The 21724-nt window shown below is 36.7% G+C and overlaps 1 protein-coding gene across 1 annotated transcript; it reads left to right on the forward strand.

Moving 5' to 3' along the window:
- Positions 1–67: 67 nt before the first annotated feature.
- On the forward strand, positions 68–20965 carry nlrc5 (NLR family, CARD domain containing 5). Its single transcript, XM_079620814.1, has 44 exons — positions 68–194; positions 888–1204; positions 1504–1575; positions 3222–4950; positions 5545–5628; positions 5744–5827; positions 6036–6119; positions 6248–6337; positions 6682–6732; positions 7929–7973; positions 11021–11104; positions 11226–11309; positions 11447–11536; positions 11620–11667; positions 11760–11819; positions 11896–11979; positions 12079–12162; positions 12268–12357; positions 12481–12540; positions 12827–12910; positions 13025–13108; positions 13212–13301; positions 13452–13517; positions 13651–13734; positions 13949–14026; positions 14165–14248; positions 14744–14830; positions 15455–15517; positions 15626–15667; positions 15789–15872; positions 15960–16043; positions 17002–17085; positions 17224–17307; positions 17385–17471; positions 17596–17679; positions 17779–17883; positions 17968–18051; positions 18699–18782; positions 18866–18949; positions 19045–19128; positions 19628–19705; positions 19842–19925; positions 20013–20096; positions 20189–20965. Exons 2-44 carry the CDS (start codon positions 895–897, stop codon positions 20259–20261), a joined length of 5262 nt encoding a protein of 1753 aa, XP_079476940.1. The 5' UTR covers positions 68–194; positions 888–894; the 3' UTR covers positions 20262–20965.
- Positions 20966–21724: the final 759 nt, after the last annotated feature.

The raw sequence follows: 21724 nt of genomic DNA on the forward strand, positions 1-21724 counted from the left end.
GTCAACTGATAAAAATGCGGTTTACATTAAAACATAGCCTACTTAACGTTACCATAGATTGGCGGGTTTGGTTTGGTCTCGCGCCAGACTGGCTCATGGCAGGATCCGTATTACTCAAGAAAACGAAACCAAAGAGGGTTTGTTTAGTTTCAATTTCTTCCATTAAACTGGACCGATGCGTTATGCCACCAGCGGTGAGTCCATTATATCAATACATCTTATAAACATACAGAACATTTGTAAATCGCGAGTAAGCACATTGTTGATAACATTGCCATGCCATTCATGTTGTCAACCTTATAACTAGTCTCCAGAATTGATGCGTCGTTTCCTGCAGGGCACTATGGACACGAGCTGCTTAAATAACAATTTATTATATTTTAGTTACTGATTGCAGACAGAAACGTTCTTAGCAAAACTTGTGAATGAGTTTCATATTATGCATTTGGAGACGATTATTTGGAATATCATAACATGAGTGCCACCCTGAAAGCATTTTCCACAAATTTCCTACTGAACAATAATTCGTCTGGGTCTGTATAGCATAGGCTACAGAGTACAGACTATCTTTTGTTTATAACAAACCTGGAAAAGTTGTGTCTATATGTGAAGAGTAGACTATCAGGTATTTTCAGTATTTAAATAATACCTGGTGAATTGATATTTTTGGGAACTGTAGCAATACACGTGCTTTTAGGATTGCCAAACAAAGCCTCTGTTGTAAGACAACGTGCCCTGGCATCATATCATAGACCTCCTGTGCGTTGTCATGTATAGATCAGCACTCAATGCCATTACATTTATTGTAGTGAATAAGGTTTGTCATGTAAACTAAAACAATGTCTACAAATGAAGTAATTTTTGTTTAATGAGTGATTTCCCCACAGCTAATGGATGAGGATGGAGAGGGAGGACTGGTCCGGGGGCTTCCTGGTGGCCCAGGAGGCCAGTGCACTGGTGGACTTGCTCTGCCAACAGGACATTGGTGTTCTGGATCGGATCTTTGCCTTAGTGGAACCTAAGACAATGGATCAGCTACGGTTACTGACCAACAACAGAGACCTTGTTTCAGCCACTGTGGATTACTTTAAAACGTCAGAACACACCATATGTAGACGGTTTCTCACCATCATATATCAGTACTGTGAAAATATTCCCTTTCTTCTTGAAGCTACACTGGTATCCGTAGCAGAAAATACAATTGGTAAGTCATGTTTGTATTTTTTTTTTTTTTTTACTGCAGGGTTTCCCCTACTCATACCATCAATTAATATTAAAGCATAATATTGTTATTAATCCTAATTTAATTTAACAACATATATCAGTTGATATATTATTTGTTCTATTATTTAATTTGAACACGTAATAAAAAAATAAATCTTTGAAGTGAAAGTGAAAGTGTCCCGCAGTTGTTAAAAGAAAGAAGCTGTTGTTTAAAATAGGAATGTTATTGAATTCTGGGATATAATTATTCATACCGTTTTTTCCCCCTATATTTTGAAGGAGCAAACTTCAATCATACAAGTGACAATGATAATTCTCCACCATCACGAAATGTGAAACGTCCACGACTAGGTATGTTATACTCTTAAAGGGACACACCCATTTGAATTTTGACTCATTGTGAAAGATATCTTGAATCGGCTTGAGCAATCCGACAGTTAAATTTACTTCAACTTGGATGACAGCAACCAATTGGCCATTCATTAATCTTGTAAATGATTAAAATAATAAAAAATAACATGCTAAACACATCACATTGAGCATTGAGCTTGTTATTAATTTTCACATTGTGATCGACAGCATAATTAGACAATCCCAAAGTATATGCACACTTAAACCACACTCAAAAAATATATCACTGTCTTTTCAATGTATAACAAAATATCAAACGGAATGGCATTTATTTTAAAGAAATAGTCAAAACACACTTTTCAAAGATGTTTGTTAGATGCAAAAATGGTTAGGAAAACCAAAATTACAAAAGAAAACACATTTCTTGTAAAAATATCTACAGCATGATTTGTTTGCAGATGCCACACAGTTTGATACTTTGTTTTAAAGCCATAAAATTCATAGATTTAAAAATGTGAGCTAAGTCTTTTTTTGAGGCTTTTGTAAGGTGGTCGAGAGAGCTCAATGTGCTGCAACTGAAGAAAACACATGCACGCAACTAGAAAAACACCCGCAAATTAAGAGAACACCCGCAAATTAAGAAAACATCTTCATCAGTTTCACAACACTTGCATGTGTGCTCCAAATACTCACAACAACCCAACCAAGTACAGAAACGCTACAAAAGTTCACAACACAACCGAATCAAGTCTACTTTATTTTTTTATTTTTTTGCAAAACATACAGAGATGACATGTTTATGACATACAACTTTGTATACAATATACAACATGTAATAACAATATGTTAAATGTCACCAGAATAGGCTACTAATGAGAAAAGAATAATGAGCTGAAAACTAAAATAAAAAAATAAGCATGTCTCAGCCGGGTTCGTCACTTAAAGGTAGGGTAGGTCAGAATTGTCTAAAAAAAACTTTTATTCAAATTTGTTTAAACTGTCTTTATATACCAATGCATAATTAAAATGTAAGTACTCTGATAAAAAGAGTATACAAATCGAGTGACTCTAGACCGTTTAATCTTCATTAAACACAGCTCATTAATTCCATTCACTCCCACCTAAAAACGGGTGCGCGACTGCGCGCACGTGGGCAGAGCCAGTAATAACGGCGGTAGTCATGGCGACGGAGAGTGACAGTCGCGCAAGCCAATCCTGTGATTCGTCCCGAATGGAAATAATGAGCTGTGTTTAATGAAGATTAAACGGTCTAGAGTCACTCGATTTTTATACTCTTTTTATCAGAGTACTTACATTTTAATTATGCATTGATATATATAGAAAGTTTAATCAAATTTGGTAAAAAGTTTTTATATAAATCCTACCTACCCTACCTTTAAGGTCACCTGGAAACGTTTCCGTTGTGGTCTGCCATTTGCAGTGCGTTTCTGTATTTGGTTGTGTAGGTTGTGAGTATTTGGAGCACACATGTGTTGTGAAACTGAAGAAGATGTTTTCTTAATTTGCGGGTGTTTTTTGAGCTCTCTCAGCCACCGTACTTTTGTATGAACAGCAAATTATATTTCATGGTAAAACTTACATTTTTATTTACAGAATATTTGCAATGTTTTGATTTTCTTACATAGATCATTTAAAGACATACACAGATGCTCTTAAATCCATGATACTGCAAAAACACGAGACAGTGACACAGGCTGTGTTAAAGGACATCAGTCTGGATGACACATGGGTATATTTAAGACACAGGAACCCTCTACGAGTGAAAGACAGAACCATCCAGCTTCAAGCCTCTCTAGACAGTCATGAAGGAGAAGAGTCAGAGCATAAAGTGTCTGTTGAGTCTCTTTTAAAAACCACCAGCAGGGTTGTCGTCCTGCTGGGCCAGGCTGGATCAGGTAAGACCCTGCTGGTGCACTGCCTGGGCCGTAGCTGGGCTGAAGGCTCCTTCCCGTCTATTCACCTGCTGTTCCTGCTGGAGTTCCGGCAGCTCAATCTTATCTCACGAGATCTCTCCCTGAAAGATCTACTCTTTCTCTTCTATCCTGCTTGTGAGGATGACGAGGAAAGCGAAGCGGTGTTCGAATTCATCCTCTCCAACCCTGAGAAGGTCTGCTTCATATTCGATGGGTATGATGAGTTTCGTGCCAAGCTTACAAATCCCAGAAAGCTTGAGAGCTTCATTGACCCAAACAAACCTCTGAGAATGACAGATCTCCTCTCTGGACTGTGCAATCGTAAAATCCTTCCAGATTGCACCGTGTTTGTCACCTGTAGACCACGAGATGTGACAGACATGTTTGCGAGCCCTGGTTTCATAACCTGTGAGCTTCAGGGGTTTGACCGATTGGGTGTGAAGGAATACGCCGAGCAGTACTTTCATGAAAAAGGAGATGAATTCAAAAAGAAGGCTGTAAACTTGTTAATGGACAGCCGTCACCTCTTGTCAATGTCGCATGTACCTGGACTCTGTCATATCTGCTGTGTGTGTGTGGATCATCTGTTCTCCAGTGATGGATCTCATGCTGATCTACAGCTTCCAACGTCCTTAACTCAAATCTACATGCAAATCTTGTTGGCGTCCCTCAAACGCTTCAATGGAGGTGGGGTGTCTGGTACACCTCTACTTCAGAGATACAGAACTAAAATTGTTGAGATGAGCCAGTTGGCCCTCAAAGGACTGGAGGGAAGCACCATAGTCTTCATGGACACAGAAGTGCCTCCAGAACTCCAGGATTTTGGCATCAAAAGCGGGATTCTGTCTAGTGTCAAGCTGACGTGTGAGGATGGATCTTCAGGATACGGGTTTACCTTCATGCACCTTACAATGCTGGAGTTTCTCGCTGCTATCTACCTCATGACCAGTCAGAACATCACAGAGAGTCAACTTAAGAAGAAGCTTAACTTGAAAACCCGCTGGACCACCAAGACTGACCCAAAGTCTGTCTTTACAGACTCTCTCCATCTTTACGTATGTGGGCTTGCTGCAGAGGTCTGCACCTCCAGTTTGGTCCAGCTTCAAGTGGCCGAGGGAGCCACGGCTTGGGTACAAAGGCGCCAAGCTGTCGTCCATAATGTTTTGCTGGGTTTCGCTGGAAGTACCAGTCAAACTGGCCCCAAAATTGTGGAGCTGTGCCGATGCGCTCGTGAAACACAAGATTCTAAGTTGGCAAGAGCTGTTGGTTCGAGACCGCAGTTTGAACTGAGAAATATCAGACTCAACGCTGTTGACATGGATTCCTTAGCATTTGTAACAGCAGCTGCTGATCAGAATGTATGTCTGGACTTTGGTGGCTGTTCAATTGACTTGGATTGTTTGGAAATCCTCCCTAGTTTCAAGAATGTGGATCGTCTCATGTGAGTTTTCATAAAATCTTCCTTTATGAACAAATGATTTATGTGTAGTAAATTGGAGTCCATATGGCATCTTTAAATATTGATGCATTAAATAGTGGTACCATATTGGTTATCAGCTGATAATTGGTTATTTTATTTGTATCAGTTGATATTAGATGTATAATATATTGAATATTTAATAAACGACTACAGTAATTCTCCTTATTTTACATTTAGATTACCTTTGCTGTCATCTAATGCTCACTTGTTAATCTTTAAAAACACTAATAATTTAACAAATTTTAAATGTAATTTTTTAAATGTAACATTTTCATACTGTACATTATAATGTATGTGATGCCTAAATTCACATACATTTTAAAAACATTTTCGTTTATTTGAGTCAATTTAGTTTAATATTTAAATTTAGACATAATAGTATAGATTTTCTAATATCAGATTTATTTTATTTTATCTATAACATCAAAACAATTACTAGCTTATAGTTTTCTGCCATCATTTTAAGAATAGCACATGATATTGGTTCAGGTTGTAGTTTTTATTCTGAAACTGGTTAGGTTGATATATTCAACTTTCAAATATATTTCATTCAAGTTTCCGTAGCCGGAAATACGATGACAGGTTTGCAGAGGCTTTGTGTGGTATCCTGTCTAAACTCCAGGCATTGCGGCGATTAGAGTAAGTTTTTGATTCAACCAGTGTCTGTTGTGTCCTTTATGCATTTGGTCATACTATTTCCTTGCAGTGTGTTTTAGCATTGGTTTGTGTTTTGTGTTTTTCCTCTGATTTACAGTTTTATCAGTGGAGGCCTCACTGATGTTGGAGCTGCAAAACTTGCCAGGGCTTTGGAGGACTGTCCCCACATCACACACCTAGAGTAATACCATTTGCAATACAATGGGCTTCATAGATTGAAATTTAAAGTGATTTATAATGTTGTTTGTGTTCAAATATATTTCGGATATACATATGTTTTCAGCTAATTTCTGAAATTGGAATGGACAAAAAGTTTACAGTAGGTGGTCTTGATGATCTGTCATGGACATCTGTCTTGTGTCAAACAGTGTGTTATGTTTATCTGACAGTGTCAGCGATAACTCCTTGAAAGATGAAGGTATAAGAGTGATTGCGGAAACACTATCCAGACTGCCCAACATCTGCTCTGTTTTGTAAGTAGTGTGTTTTCGTTTCAAAAGCCTGATTGTACATAAACTGATGCCGCCCTCCTTCACCTATTTAGATATTCACGACAGTATTGCTTATGTTACGTCTATTACATTTTTACACTTTTACTCAGGATGGGGAAAAACAGCATCTCCACAGATGGAGTCCTCACACTCATTGAGAGGATGGCTGCCTGCACCTCTATTCAGGAAGTCCATGTTGAGTATGTTATTTTTTTGGCCTGTCTTATACAATTATAATGAAAATGGCAGATGAGAAACATTTCCCACACATTTTGGATCAGGGGCTCTCAACTTGTTTTGCTTAGGGGCCCGTGTTTTGCAGTACATAAAGTTGTCCTTAAAATCGTAATATTAATTTACTTTAAAGTAAAACGCATATTAATCTCGCCATGTTTTTAACTGTATTTATTGTAGTCTTGGCCTTATTTTCTTTTACCCTGTGTTGGTTTGTTCTGTTTTTGAAGATTAGGGCACTTCACTTGATCTGCCCCTTTGGTTCCATTTCACTGTCATGAGATGTTTTGTTCTCTCTTATTGTATACAGGGGGAATAAAGAGATCAGCCTTTCCTTCTCACAAAGCTCTGACACAATGTGGTGAGTGCTGATTGACAGATATTCTTTAAATAGGTGTTTGAACTATTTGAAGGGTGGGTAATACCCCAGAACTCCAAACCATGTATTTTTTCTTTCATATTTCCTGTTTAGCACATCTTTTGTGGTTCCTTTGTCTGTGCAATATGCAATTAGCTAGGTATTGCAGTGCAATGCACTATGTCCTGAAAGTGATAATGTATGATAGGTGGTAGATGTTGTGCATTTATTTATTTTTGAGGGCAAGTCTATAGCTTTTACCCTGATGTTAAAGGTGCAGTATGTTATTTCTCAAAGCCGTTGCTGAACATTTTTGAAATTTGAAATCAACCCAAACAAACACATCCCTCTCTTCATTGCTTCGCCGCCAAATCTCACCCTCCAATCCTAACCGCCCTGCTCCGTGTCCGTCTCGAACCCCGATTGCTGGCATGCGAGGCGGGTGCACTAACAAGGACGCTAAACAGAATACACCACATTCTCTAACAGTCATCAGCCTGCACAACTCTAACTAGCTGCCTCCTTTACACACGCAATGCAAGAGTGGATGGGTATTTATCGTAGCAGAAGCGCAACAAAATTATGCTTCATGAAAAATAAAGCGAAGATGATGAACGAAAGACAAGGAGGCACAAAAAAATTTACATACATACACCGGAGAAATACAAGCAAGAGTTCGTTGTTAGTTGCCAACAGCACAGCAGCTCCAGACAAACAATGACACTCAAAACAAGTGTTACTCACGTATGGAGGCGAATCAAAGCAACCTCCATGTCTGTTTTCAGGCCTTCCCGCGCTTAGCTCTCTCCAGCACTGGAAAGAAGTTCTAATATTAACGTGGGTCCTAAAGCTCTTTCCTGATCATAACCCTTTTTTTCCCCAGTGATATTTCTCTGAGATTTTCTCTTTTGTAATGTGTCTCAGCCATCTCTCTTTCAACAGTATTTCTTCAAATCTCCCTCTTGCTCATTCTCTCTCCTCCACCGTCATACGCTCCCCTAATGATGATTGACTACACGTTTGTTGTTGCGTCTGGTTTTGTCGGTCCGACCAACTTTCAAACATAAAATATGTTTTTTTTTAAAATATCTCTTACCCCACCTTTAAAGTGCAGTCTGTTGTGACTGCACAATTTGATTGTCACTGAAGGCATTCAATAACACAACAAAAATGCATTTTTCTCACTTTTTCTTTCTTAGTGAAAACACAGAATTGAATAACACGGAAGAGACAAAGAATGTAAGGTAAGTGCTGATTCCTTTAAAAATCATATTCCTTCAGATAAAGCACAACAAATTAATCCTTAGGTACAAAGGATTTTAAACTTAACACTGAACTTCAGACTTAATGAGTTTAGACTTTATGGCTTCATTATATCATATAGAAGTCAAGTCAAGTCAAGTCACCTTTATTTATATAGCCCTTTTTACAATACAGATTGTATCAAAGCAGCTTCACAGTGATAACATGAAAATAAAAAAATAAAAAAAACAATTTCATCATCGTCCACCTTTAAGGCAGATCTATAATATTGTTGAATATTAAATGTCCCCAACTAAGCAAGCCAGAAGGCAAGGCAACAGCGGCAGGGAACCAAAACTCCATACTAGAAGGAGTTGTTCTTTCATCTTGCTTTGTATAATGATGTGGTGTATGTTGTCTATAAAGTACAAGTGTTCATCACTGGGCAGCATTTCAGGAGAATTTGAGGTCAGATAGTTTGTGGAAGAGGATAGGCTTGACAGAAGTTATGCAATTTCAGGACAATCATATTGAAGACAGAAAACAAAAATGACAAATTTGATGCAAAATACTCATGAGAAACTGACTTGTCATATGTATTTATTTATCCAAAAATTATTTGAATCAGGAATTCAATTCAATTCAATTGAAATGTATTTGTATAGGGCTTTTCACAATACATATTGTTTCAAAGCAGCTTTACAGAAAATGCATTTCAGAAATGTACATACAAAAATACTGTTAGTTAATCATAAATTTAGGGCATAACATATCGCCGGCGTTGGGTCGTCTCTTCACAGGCGTCGAGTCGTCTCTTCACAGGCGTTGGGGCATCTGAAGTCTCCATGAGAGGCTGGATACATAACTGGAGCTGACGAACTCTATTTGAGTTATAACAACAAAAAAGGGCAGATGGGAAATAATTAGCGTAGCTGCTGTTCATAATATGAATGCATTTGATCTGATTTAACTGTAGTATAGAAGGTATGAGATGCATTATATGAATGCTTGGCTAAAGAGATGCGTCTTTAATCTAGTTTTAAACTGGGAGAGCGAGTCTGAGCCTCGGACAATATCAGGAAGGCTATTCCAGAGTTTAGAAGCTAGATGTGAAAACGCCCTCCCTCCTTTAGTGGACTTAGTTATCCTAGGTACGACCAGAAGCCTCGAATTTAGCGATCTTAAAGAGCGCGATGGATTGTAGGGCGATGGATTGTAGGAATAAAAAGTGAAAGGCCATTCACAGTATGTATTGATGATCATCTGCAATTTGACGTGCAAAGATTTCTTTATGATTTCTTCAACTCCCTCTTACAAGGTCACAGACATACATTTATAAATCTTTTTATTGGAGGATCAAGGATGTTATGTTTGACAGGAAGTGAAACAGTTCTCCAGTTTCATTTTATCTTAAACAACTAAAACCTGGAAACAAGCACACAACTAAAACACTGAAAACAAGCACACAACTGCATGCCCACATTTCGCCCCCAGTTGGTTAACAAGGCTTTAAACTCAGGTTACTCAGTTTCCACCATATTAAGGTAGTTGACCATTGATTTGAATAACCATATATAGAAAAAAATAAAAAGGTGTCTCATACTTCAGGCAATACTTTAAGATTCTCAAAATATGTCACAAAGGGTTGCCATTTTTAGTAAAATTTCTTAACTGACCCTTTCAACGTGAATTTAACTTTTTCTAGTTTAAGAAAAAATAAAACATCTCTTAACCATGCGGCCACCTCTGGTGGAGTAGCGGATGTCCAAACAAATAAGATTCTATGACGGGCAAGAAGTGATGTAAAAGCAATAATGTCCGATTGGTCCCGGGTTAAAGTTAAGCTCTCCTTTGGAATACCAAATATTGCAATCAACGGACAGGGCTTAATTTGAATTTTTATGACTTCAGATAAAGTTTAAAAAACAGATGACCAATATTGATTTAAACGGGGGCACAACCAAAACGTGTGTGTTAAATCAGCTGGAGAGAGGGAGCATCTATTACAACTCCCGTCCGTTCCTGGATATATATCTGCTAACCTAGCCCTACTGAAATGAGCCCTATGCACTACTTTAAACTGAATGAGCCCCAAGCGTGCACAGGATGAGGATGAGTTAATCCTTTGTAGTGCATCCTCCCAGTGTCTGTCCGACAACTCAACCATCAACTCGCCTTCCCACCCGTTCTTAACTTTTGAAAGGTCATGGTTTTCCAGAGACATTAGTTGAGAATATAACCGCGATATCAGTCCTTTTTTTGGACAGAGGAGGGTAATTTCTTCCCATGCTGCCTCAGTAGGGAGGACCACAGACATACATTTGTGGCATTGTTTTATTTTAAGGGGCAGGGTTATTGCTGTTGTCCATCCGTGTCTTTTGTTGATTCTTTTTTATTTAACCTTTATTTAACCAGGAAAATTCTCATTAAGATTAATATTCTCTTTCACAAGAGAGTTGGCTCAGATCTTGTTCTCTACTCTCTACTCCACTAAATACGGCTTTATAAAAGGCTAATAAGTGTTGGCCGCACCTGAAATGGGTCATACCATTAACATTAGTATCTGAGTAGTTAAAGTAAATACGCCATAAAAACCCCGCTCATTAAACAACACCCATTTATTGCATGGAAGGGGCAAGAACATAACGTAAGTGATTAAAATTCATTTGCACAGATTAATTGAATTATAAAGTTTAACCACTTCTCTTGAACGTAATTCTGTTCAACTTAATGTACAAAGCAAACTGTTTGCTGAAATAAGAATGTGCAGTTTATCTGTCAATCAGATGCACGTGAAATGTTTGTTACTATAGCAACAGTAGGGTCACAGAGCGTTTACATTTTTTTATATTAAAATAAAGTGATGTACAGCGTCTTAAGGCCGGGTAATGCTTATGTCCCCACCAATGACAAAATCAAACCTACACCCTTGAAAATGTATCACAATTTTTGCTTTGTCACTACCACTGTTTCAGTGGGTTTATATGTTCCAAACCAAACATACTGAACCGACAGGAAGTAAATGTTTCTTGTAATTGTTTCTTTATAGGTTTAAGCAGTGTAACATCACCGTTTCCCATGTAGCCAGTCTGTGTAATAAACTCAAGGGCTTCTCCTTCATAACCCTTTTAGAGTAAGTATTAAAATTCACCATAAATCCCACCTTTTAAACTCCAATGTACCTCATATCGGATTGAGTTCATACACCCACAATTTTTCAGCGCTGTATGTACCATGTTTTCCTCATTTCTCAGTTTGTCCTACAACTCGCTGGGTAACAAGGGCCTAAAGAAGATTCTGGACCTTCTGCCTAAACTAGGAACAATTCAGGAGATCAAGTAGGCCTCTGTTTTTATCTGCAGCTTCCCTTGGTTTTGACATATGCTTTTTTTTTTTTGCATATGCAAAAGAGCTTCTCCATTTACCACATTGCTGTTTTCAAAAGAGTATATATTTTGTTTCTTAACACACACAGTGTCAGTGAAAATGGTGTGGATATGGACGGGGTGGTGATGCTTGCTTCTGCTCTCTGTAACCAGAAGAACCTGAGGAGAGTGAATGCAAGGTTGCCAGCATTGCGTTTTTGGTCAGTTTTCTGCCTGTCTGAATGGCTGTTAAAATGCTAACACTGTGGTTTTTGCTCACCAGTGGAAATGACAAGCAAAAGTTGGTTCTTTGGTTTGACTCCAGCAGAAGGTACGGAAACAGATGTGACTGCAGACATTTTTGCTTAATATGTAAAGTATGTAATGTTGGCGTAGTATAACCAATGTGCTTTATTAATGCAGACATGCTTCAAGACAGCTGACCCCAAATGAAAATGGGATACATGTGCATAAACAACTCAGGTATATCTCTCAGTTTTGTTATATACATTGATTTAGCGTTATAATCATTTAATTTATGTGTTTTTTGCCTTTCCAGTTTAACCCATTGTGATATCCAACCTGCCTACATGGCCAAGCTGTGTAAGCAGCTAGTTAAATGTGAAAACCTTTTGGAGATTGAGTGAGTAGCTCTAATGTCTGCTAATCTATAGTGTAGACTAAAGACTGTTATATGGATCACCTACATTCTGCTTTTCCACATTTTATATTTGTGTTACAGGTTCTCCCATCTAAAATTATCAAATGAGTCCATTGAGAAGTTAATGTTGATCCTTCCTGAAATGTCTTCTCTTCATCTACTGAAGTAAGTGGCCATAACAGTCTGGTTCCTGTAGCACAGCTGTAATTGATCCCTATCATGCATGAACTGATATTACTTTCATTCATCTAAGATTACTTTATTTTCCAGCTTAAGTCATGTTGACCTGTCTACAAATGGGGCGTTGTTATTGGTCAGATCTCTTGCTGACTGCCAGCGTGTCACGGCTGTAGAACTAAGGTGTCTTATTTAAGTTAATATTTTCAGATATTAAAGTAGGGATTACCTTTCTTAAAATATGCTTTTAAAATCACTCAAATTGATTATTTGAATTCCTAAAGTTGGTTTTAACATGATTCTTAGACACAAGGCAGAAGCATTCATCAAATTTGTTCCTGAAAAAGCAGAGGCAGCAATTTGCAAGTAAGTAATGTCAGCTCACCATTGATACAGTGGCCATGTGATTATGACAAAATAATTATTCTGTGCCAGTGAGTCATTTAAAGGACTTTAGAAAAACTTCAACTAAAATTAATATTAAAATATAAAATAAATAAATCATATTAAAATAACACTGCTTTGATGCAATCTTAAACTGATGCTGTTATGCTGAAGACTGAATCACTATAATATATTATTTATCAATTAATATTGTGGCCCTGGTGCCTTTGGAAACTGGATGTTTTGACACTCTCTGTGATGTTAACAGGCTCACAGAATATAAACTGAGTAAAACCAATGTCGAGAAGCTCTCAAGGATACTGGAGAACTGTCCTCGCCTATCTGAACTGGTGTAAGTATTCCTATGTGCTTTACCTCTCATCCTTTACCTTTTCTCATCCTAACAGAAGTTTGTACATTTTACTGTTGTGCAATCAAAAACAGTTCTTTTTTATTTATTTCCCAGCTTGTCTCATAACCTTCTCCGAGATGAAGGGGTGAAATGTTTTGTTGATTATTTGCCCAAACTAAAGATCTCAAGCTCAGTGAGGTGAGAGTTTAGTCACAGCCTGTCTTCACTGACATCCGTTGCTTGTTATTGACATTATGGGTTAATTTTCCTCATAAAGTTTACTCATTGTACTCGTTCACAGCATCAGTGGCAACCGAATGACTCAAGTAGGCGCGCTGGATCTGGTCAACTCAATGAATACCTGTGAAAAAGTTGTTGCTGTAGAAGTCAGGTAATGGCTAATGCACTAACACAGTGACACTAACACTGCCATTTGTTCCTCACTTTTCATTGGCATGAACAATGATTGGTTTACAGGAAAGTTTTTGTTGTAGTTATTCTCAGAAGTGTTTTAGCTACTGTATGCTTTTCTCTTCTTTAGTCTTGGAGTGGAAGATCAGTCTTTGATTAATTTTGTGCAGGAACATGTCAACGGCAAGACTCTTAGGTAATTTCCCAAAATGCACGTGATGCATCACAATCGAAAGACAATCAAAGTCACGAGAATAATAGGTTCATTCAAGTCAAAAGTGAAAGTGGTTTGGTGTTTAGCTTCCTCTTACAGTTGTCTTGACATACAGGTTAAGGGAATGCAGTTTTGATGTCATACACTTGAAGAAGCTTGTGGAAATCCTGAACAGATGCCCTAGACTACTCACATTAGAGTGAGTATTTGACCACAGTTACATTACAAGTGTTTTGTGCACACTTCATAACTTCTAAAACAATTGAGTAGGGTAGGGTTGATTGGGATTATTTTTCCAAGTCATCTCAATGGCAAAAAGTGACCCTGAATTCACCCCTTTCTTTATTGTCCTCTCAGAAAAATGCTGTACATTATAGAAACGTTGGTGTTAAAATGTTCCTCTCTTTCTTTAGATTGTCTTCTTATTCACTGCAGAGTCAAGGCTTTTTACTGGACAGCCTGGCTGAGCTCTCCACAATCCATACTGTGAAGTAAGATTTTAACAAGGATTTATCTCACAGATAAATGATGACATATCGCTTTCGACTATTGCATGGATTTTTGGATAGTTTGGATAGTTGGTATATTAATACAGGTTTTTAATGCACTTTTTTTTTTATCCCTCTCAGATTAAGAAACAATGGCCTGATTTCTGAGCAAATAGAGTATTTTGTCAAAAGGTTCAGTGGATGTGACCAACACAGAGACATCAGGTAAGAACATTTACATTTAGTAATTTAGCAGACGCTTTTATCCAAAGCAACTTACAATTGAGGACTACAGCAAGCGAGTCATCGTGAAGAGGCAAAAACAACGCAAGAAGTGCTCAAAATACAAAGTTCAGGCATTGCTCAGAGTAGCATAAGCCAAACAAGGGAGGATTAAAGGAAAAGTTTTTTTTATGTCAAGTGCTCACGGAAGAGATGAGTTTTCAGTTGTCTTTTGAATGTAGTCAGGGATTCTGCATTCCGGACGAGGGTGGGTAGATCATTCCATAGAACAAAACATCTGTTTATTTAAAGGTGTTTCATGATTTTAGATGTGATGGAAATTTTAGTGGATGTGTGGGGGGGAAAAAAGTCAGAATCTTCCTGTGATACATGTATATATATATTAAGAGTTTATTTTCCAAAAGTGCCCTAAGAAACAACAAAATTAGTTTATTTGTGAGGATAATGATGATAAGGTGTTTGGGATATTTTTATTAGGATTGAAGAGCCGTGGCTGACTGGAAATGCTGTTATCAGTCTCATCGCCAAATGTCTGAATCTGCAGCCACACATCAGAGACATCAGGTGCAGTCCTGAAGCAGTAACCTACAAGCCACACACACACACACACACACACACACACATCATGGTATACATTATACACTGTACAAATTTAAGTACAATCAACTTGGATATTTCAGTTATTTCGACTTAAATTACATTAAACTGTCATTTAAATACATTAAACACACACACACACACACACACACACCATGTGACCACTGATAATTTTATGACAGCATGTACCATTTTTCACAACCTTGTTAGCACAGCACAATGCTTGTATTCATATGTGTATAAAACTGCAAATATAGTGAAAGACAACATGATATGAATAGTATTAATAGTTCACCTGTTGAATTTTTTGATGTTACTCGAGTTAACCAAAATGTGTCTGCCTGTGTATTTAACTGTGTGGATTACCAAGTGGTTTCCTGTGTGGTGACGGCACCCTCATTTCACCCCATTCACACGTTCATGTTCAATGGCACAACAATATTTTTTTTACAATACAATTTACATATATCCATTTGCAAATGATACTAACTTACTAATGTATTATATGATTATGTAAAAAGTATAGCTCTAAATATTGCTTATGAATCATCCCAAGGAGATAAAAAAGCATCTTTTACCCAACATTTGCAGGGTCAACCGTGCTTCACTAAACATCATTACAGAGGCCGATTCCAGTTCCAGCTCCACTTCTATGTAAGTTCCATAACTCACTATGATTTTTACGTTCATAGAATATGAAGTGCTATAAATATTGTCTAAAAATGGTTTACAATGTTACTTATGCAACGTTTTTTCTGACAGAGTTGACCCTGAAAATGTCAAACCTGCTCTGCAGTCCATCAGGTGTGTTGGCTTTTTGTTTGCTTGTAAGGTTGTTGGGTGTTTTATGCTTTTCTTTAATTGTATTTGAATATGATATTCTGTGCATTTGATGTACAACAACACTTTTTGTCTCATTCTTTAGCTTTGATGGCTGTGATATAGAAGGACAGCATCTCACTCTTCTGACACTTCCCATCCAGAAATGTCTTGCCTTGCAGGATTTAAAGTAAGTCAATGAGAGTTTATGCTGATCTTGGTGTATTAGATGTTGTTTTTCTTAGTTTGAATCCTGCTCACTTCATTTTGTGTCCAGGTTTTCTCAGCTTAAAGTGGACCGAAAAGGCGCAGAGTTTTTTTCTGCAGTCATTCCGTCCTTACTGAATCTCAGGAACCTCACGTAAGTGTTTTATAATTAATAAACAGATTGTCATCTTTATTTTATATGTATGGGTGTTTTTATTAAACAAGATGGATATGCATGCATCACAGGACATGTTTTTGTTGCTGGGGCTATTCTTTAGCATCTGTATATCCTAAATACACACAATTAAATAATTTTTGTATTTGCATAATTTGACTAAATTAAAGCTTAATTAAAATATTTTTCTTTATTTATCTTTATTTCTTCATCATCATGTGTCTCATATTTCTTTCTCAAGCTTGTCAATAAACAAGTACACTAACTTTGGATAAAAATGTATTAGTCATGTAATTCCCCAGTTCTTGATGTGATCACTTATGTTTTCATTGGTTTATTCATGTCCAATTTATGTCCAAGTTCATGTTTAGGTCCATGAAAGTCTATGTTCACATTTCTAGTTTTCTAGTTAATTTTTTAAGCCTCTGTTTTGTATTTTGTTACCAATAAACTGCACCTCTTACTTTCAACTTCCCTCCAGTGGATTTACAGTATGTTACAGAAAGCTAGTTGGAACATGAGGGGTGTAAACTAATATGGACTAATCGCATACCAATGAATACATGGAACTAATCAAAAATGAGTTGAACACACCTAATGAAAACATAACATATAGAGCAAGAGAAGCACATGACATGGTGACAAGGAACTGGGGAATTACATGACTAAACTAGAAAAAATAAGACAATACAAAATGAAAGACATGAGATTTGAGATTCCCGGCTTAATTAAGCCAGGGCTAGGCCTTAGTTAAATTAGGACATTTAAGTAGCTTTTATAAACATGCCTTAAGTTAGAAGAAGAAAAAACATTACTGATGTGCATCTTGAGACAAAACAATGTAATTTTACATAAAATAAGACAAAAATCAACTTAAAGATGTTGAAGAAACACCCTATTTGTAACACTGGTATTATAAGTACTGCATACTTTACAGTCTTGATTTGAAAGCGGCAGCTGAGGATGATGTGGAAACTCTTGCTGAAGCATTACCAAACACTCCAGTGTTTGAGAGTCTGAGGTTTGTTGTCTTTCTTATTACTCTTTTATCCAACCAAAGTTTATCTTTGCACAGGGGGAAAATGGTCTTTACGGGGAAAAGTATGTGTAATTTCATTATGAGAGCTTATTTACCTTTTCCTTCCTGTATGTCTTTTAGTTTGTCCCAGCTTGTTTTAAGTGATCGTGGAGCTGCAATATTAGGGAGAGCTCTTCAAAGTGTCCCAAATCTGAAGTCATTTAAGTAAGTGTCGGATTTTCTTCATTAATTCTCATCACAAGAATGCAACATTGCTGATTGGCTGATATGTTTTTATCCAGTCTGTCCCAGTGCTCTGGCTGGACAACAGCCCGAGGGCTTGACCTGGTCAAAGGTCTGGTGCAGTGCGTCTCACTGGCAGAGATACGGTAATACATGTTGTAGTGTCAGCTTTTCAAACACTGCACTCTTGAATTTAAGAAATGTGGCTAGTTTGTAATACATTAAATGTAATTAAGAGGTTATACCATTTGTAATACTTTTCAATTATAGACTGGACTCTTTGGTACTTGATGAGGAGGGTTTAACCATCCTAGTGCAAGGCTTCAGCCATTTGGACTCCCTTCGAAGGCTCAGGTAAGGCTTGTAGTGTTCATTGTAGATTTAGCAAACACTCAATTTGTCAGAAACCCATCTTTTTATTTCATGTCTAATCTGGATGTTTGCTCTCCTTAGCTTGAACAACATTAGAGTGGTGACATCAGAGACGTTTGTGAATGGCACTGGCATACTCCGTCTACTTGCCTCTTTTAAGGGGTTTAGACAGATGGAAGAGATTGAGTAAGTATTGTGGTCTGTAAAAGCACATGCACACAAATTAACCACATTTGCTAATTATGTACAAATTTGGAATGCTATTTACAGGTTGGAAAGTTGGAGAATGGGAGATGGTGGTACTTATGAGCTTGTGAAATACATTCCTTCATGGACTAAACTACTAAAGCTGAGGTATGGGAACTGCATTGAGTATGAGATTCAGATTATTCCTCAACTGAGAGAACAATTTATAAAGCTTTTGATAGAGCGCCCTCTAGTGGACACAATTTAATAATGGGAATATACACCATCTTGTTTATTTAAAATGTACACTACTGTTCAAATGTTTCTGGTCAGTAAGATTTTTATATATATATATATATATAAATAAATTAATACTTTTATTCAGCAGGGTAATGGACCAGATTTTTACAAAAAAATATTTAAAATAAATGCTGTTCTTTTGAACTTTCTATTCATCAAAGAATCCTGAACAAAATGTATTATGGTTTGCCCAAAAATATTAAGCTGCTCAACTGTTTTCAACATTTATAACAATAATAAGAAATTGTTCTTAATACCAAATCAGTATGTAAAAATGATTTTGAATGATTATGTGACACTGAAGACTGGAGTTGTCACGAACCCACACGGGAAAAGGTAGATCCAATTGCAGTAGTTTATTAGGGGTAATCCGTACTGAAAAAAACCCATACTGAACCCAAACATTTGAACGGTATTGTTATTGTCTAGAGTTGTTATTACAGTCATCTGAAACATTGCATCATTATTAATGTTCCTCGAAACTTTATCGTTTTTTACTGATTACATTTTTGCAGTCTGTCAGACAACTGTATAAGTGACCAGGCTGGAGAGAAGCTACTGATGGCTCTATCCCATTGCAGAGCTCTTCAGAAACTACAGTAAAACATTTACTTAATTTAATTAATGTGATATTGCTTGCAAAATCAGTAGCTGACCATTCTTCATTATTTTGTTTTCACAGGCTGTCCAAAAACCAGCTTGGTCAGGCCAGTGCTGCTAAACTATCTCAAGTCCTTCCGTTACTGCCTCAGCTTTCAGAACTCAAGTAAGTCATGCATGTTGTGGTCTACATAGTAAACAATGACAGAAATTTTATTTTAGATTAAACAGCGATTGGGATTTTTATTTTTAATTTTTTAGTTTGTCAGAGAATCAGTTTGACCCACAAGGATCCAAGGCTCTTTGTGAAGGTCTCATAAGCATGAAGGCACTGAAAATACTACAGTAAGACACTAAATACTTTACAGAGCCACATATATGATTGAATTTGTTACATCACACACAGCTGTTCAAAAGTTCTTTAAATAAATTTTAAATATACATACTTTTAATTTATACTATTTTTCAGCAAGGATGCATTAAGTTGATCAAAAGTGACAGTAAAGAATTTATATTTCAAATAAATGCTGTTCTTTTTAAAATTCTATTAATCAAAGAATAAAAAAAAGGTATCATGGTTTCCACAAAAATATGAAGCAGTTTTCAACATAAATTTCATAAAATGTATTAAAATAGAAAACAGTTATCTTATTTTGTAACAATATTTAATTTGAACGTTTTACTGTATTTTATTTAAATAAATGCATCCTTGGTTAGTATAAGAGACTTATTTCAAAAACGTTACAACGTTTTACCGACCCCAAACTTATGAACGGTATATAACCTGATTTGGTAATTGTATAATGCTGCATACTGTAAACCAGTGTAACTACTTGTCTCTCAGTTTGACTTCATTTGGGAGTTCAGATCTGGTTGATGTGGCATCATCCCTCAAACACTGTCCATCAATAGAAGATGTCAGGTGGGATCAGATATTTCAAACGTCTTTAAATGCTTTAGTTTGACTCATAAATGCATGGACCCGCACGTTCAATTATTCTGGTCCCTGTGTGTTGTTTAAAACGGCCCTTAGTTTATAAAGTCATTGTCTTTTTCAGCTTGTCATGGAATGATTGTGGTGACAGTCTTGCATCGACACTGGCTAAGGTTCTGCCCCTGTGCACAAAGCTGAAAAGACTTGAGTAAGTAACTTGGGTGTGTTTGCTGTGAAAGTTTACCTTTTTGGCTGATTACATGTTGCTGATGTTATTAAAAATGAATAATTGCAGCCTGGAGGCCAATAGAATAACCACGACTGGAGCCACAGCGATAGCCAAATGCCTCCCATCATGCCCCTCCATTGAAGTAATAAGGTATGGCTAGCAAATACACAAGAATCAACTAGTAGAACTGCTTGACATGCACATAAAAAACTGAGCTTCTCTACATTTGTCACTTTATACAGACTCTGGAGGAATCCAATTGTCAAAGAGGATGAGAATCTAAAAGATCAGAGGCTGAACTTTTCATCAGTTTAATGTTCTTTTTTCTCTTTCCTTTTTTCATATTGTAAATAATATTGGTGTAGTGCTATTAGTAGTTTTAACTTGAAATTATTTAATCGGGGAACACATTACCTCATTAGAGCAATTCATTACACCATTACAACATCCGCTGTTCAGGGACTGGAATCATTTAATGCCCATCTAATGCAAACAATAGGCTCTGATCAGTAAAGAAAAAGAGCAGGTGACATGCTGTGCCAAAAGAAAAGCACAAGTAACTTACATTTAGAAGAGATGTACATTTTTTTTATGGCTTTTCTAAATTGCAACAATTAGAAATAATGAAAATGTCATAGCACAATGAAGTATATAGGCAGCTCTTGTGAAGTTCAGCACAGTCATGCTCTTTGCTGATACACCGAACTAATGTATCTTGAAGCTCTGAGCCTATCCTCCATTAGGGGCATTCATGCACTGATCCACCCTGAACTCCACCATGTTGTGTTCTCCTTTAAATTACGTATTTATGTCTGGATTTTACTTGGATCTGTTCAGCTTTTATCTATAGAAACATTTCTTGTTTGTTATTTGTAAAATGTAAATGTGCTTGTGTCACTGGTAAATGCACAACCATCCTCTCTAGTACCTGCACTGACCAATTATTGAGCCCATTCATGTGTTTTTTTTTTTCATGTGGACTGAAATTATAAATAAAGGTTATTCTTCATATTTTGGACAATAGCTTTTCTGTTTTTTTAGGAAAAGAATTGAATCAGATCTAAAAATAGAATAGATAATAGAGTGTCTTCAAGTATTATTATTGTTATATGAGTATAATATATTACAAAATGGCAGGAAGGTTGCAGGTAATCTTATTTATAAGAGAAAATATTTTTAAAAATTGCACAATAAATACTATATTCCTGCAATATCAGAGGAATCAGGACCACAGTTTTTTGTGACAGTGTAACTATAGCCAATTCTACACCAACAGAGGAGACATGATTTAAACTTCAAACAAACAAATGCAAAGACTAGAGCCATTGGAAATAATTAATTTAGTATGATCTTTCTAGCTTATTTTTAACGCAAGAGCAAGTGTGAAAATTTTAAAATTGAATGTGCGAGGCTCTCCTTGTCAGCAGTCTCCAGTTATTATTTAGCTGTGGTAAAACAGTTCATTGTGCTGCTGGATGTTGCAAACTGGTATTTGTTTTCAAATTATTTTAATTCATTAACATACTAATAAACACTAGTTTTGAGCAATTGTTTTACCATTTACAGCACTTTTTAAATGTGTCGCACATCAGTGTGAAGCGCCACGCTGCGGTTAATAAATTGAAGTCTCGTACATGCACATGCAATAGTCTTTCTTTCCAAGAAAACTGAATTTAAAAAACAGAATATAGTTCATATAGAAACAAATCAGGTTAAATATTTCAAGAGGGTTACCGACGGGTATGTTTAAGGTTAGGACTATTGTTGTGTAAGTTACT

This window comes from Phoxinus phoxinus, assembly GCF_949152265.1.
Source record: "Phoxinus phoxinus genome assembly, chromosome: 8".
In the NCBI taxonomy this organism is placed as follows: Eukaryota; Metazoa; Chordata; class Actinopteri; order Cypriniformes; family Leuciscidae; genus Phoxinus; species Phoxinus phoxinus.

Coding starts and splice junctions, on each gene's coding strand:
- nlrc5 (XM_079620814.1), top strand. CDS start 895: ATGAGGATGGAGAGGGAGGACTGGTCCGGGGGCTTCCTGGTGGCCCAG. Junction 13,302..13,451: donor GTTGTTGCTGTAGAAGTCAG/GTAATGGCTAAT, acceptor TCTCTTCTTTAG/TCTTGGAGTGGAAGATCAGT. Junction 18,052..18,698: donor ACTAAACTACTAAAGCTGAG/GTATGGGAACTG, acceptor ACATTTTTGCAG/TCTGTCAGACAACTGTATAA.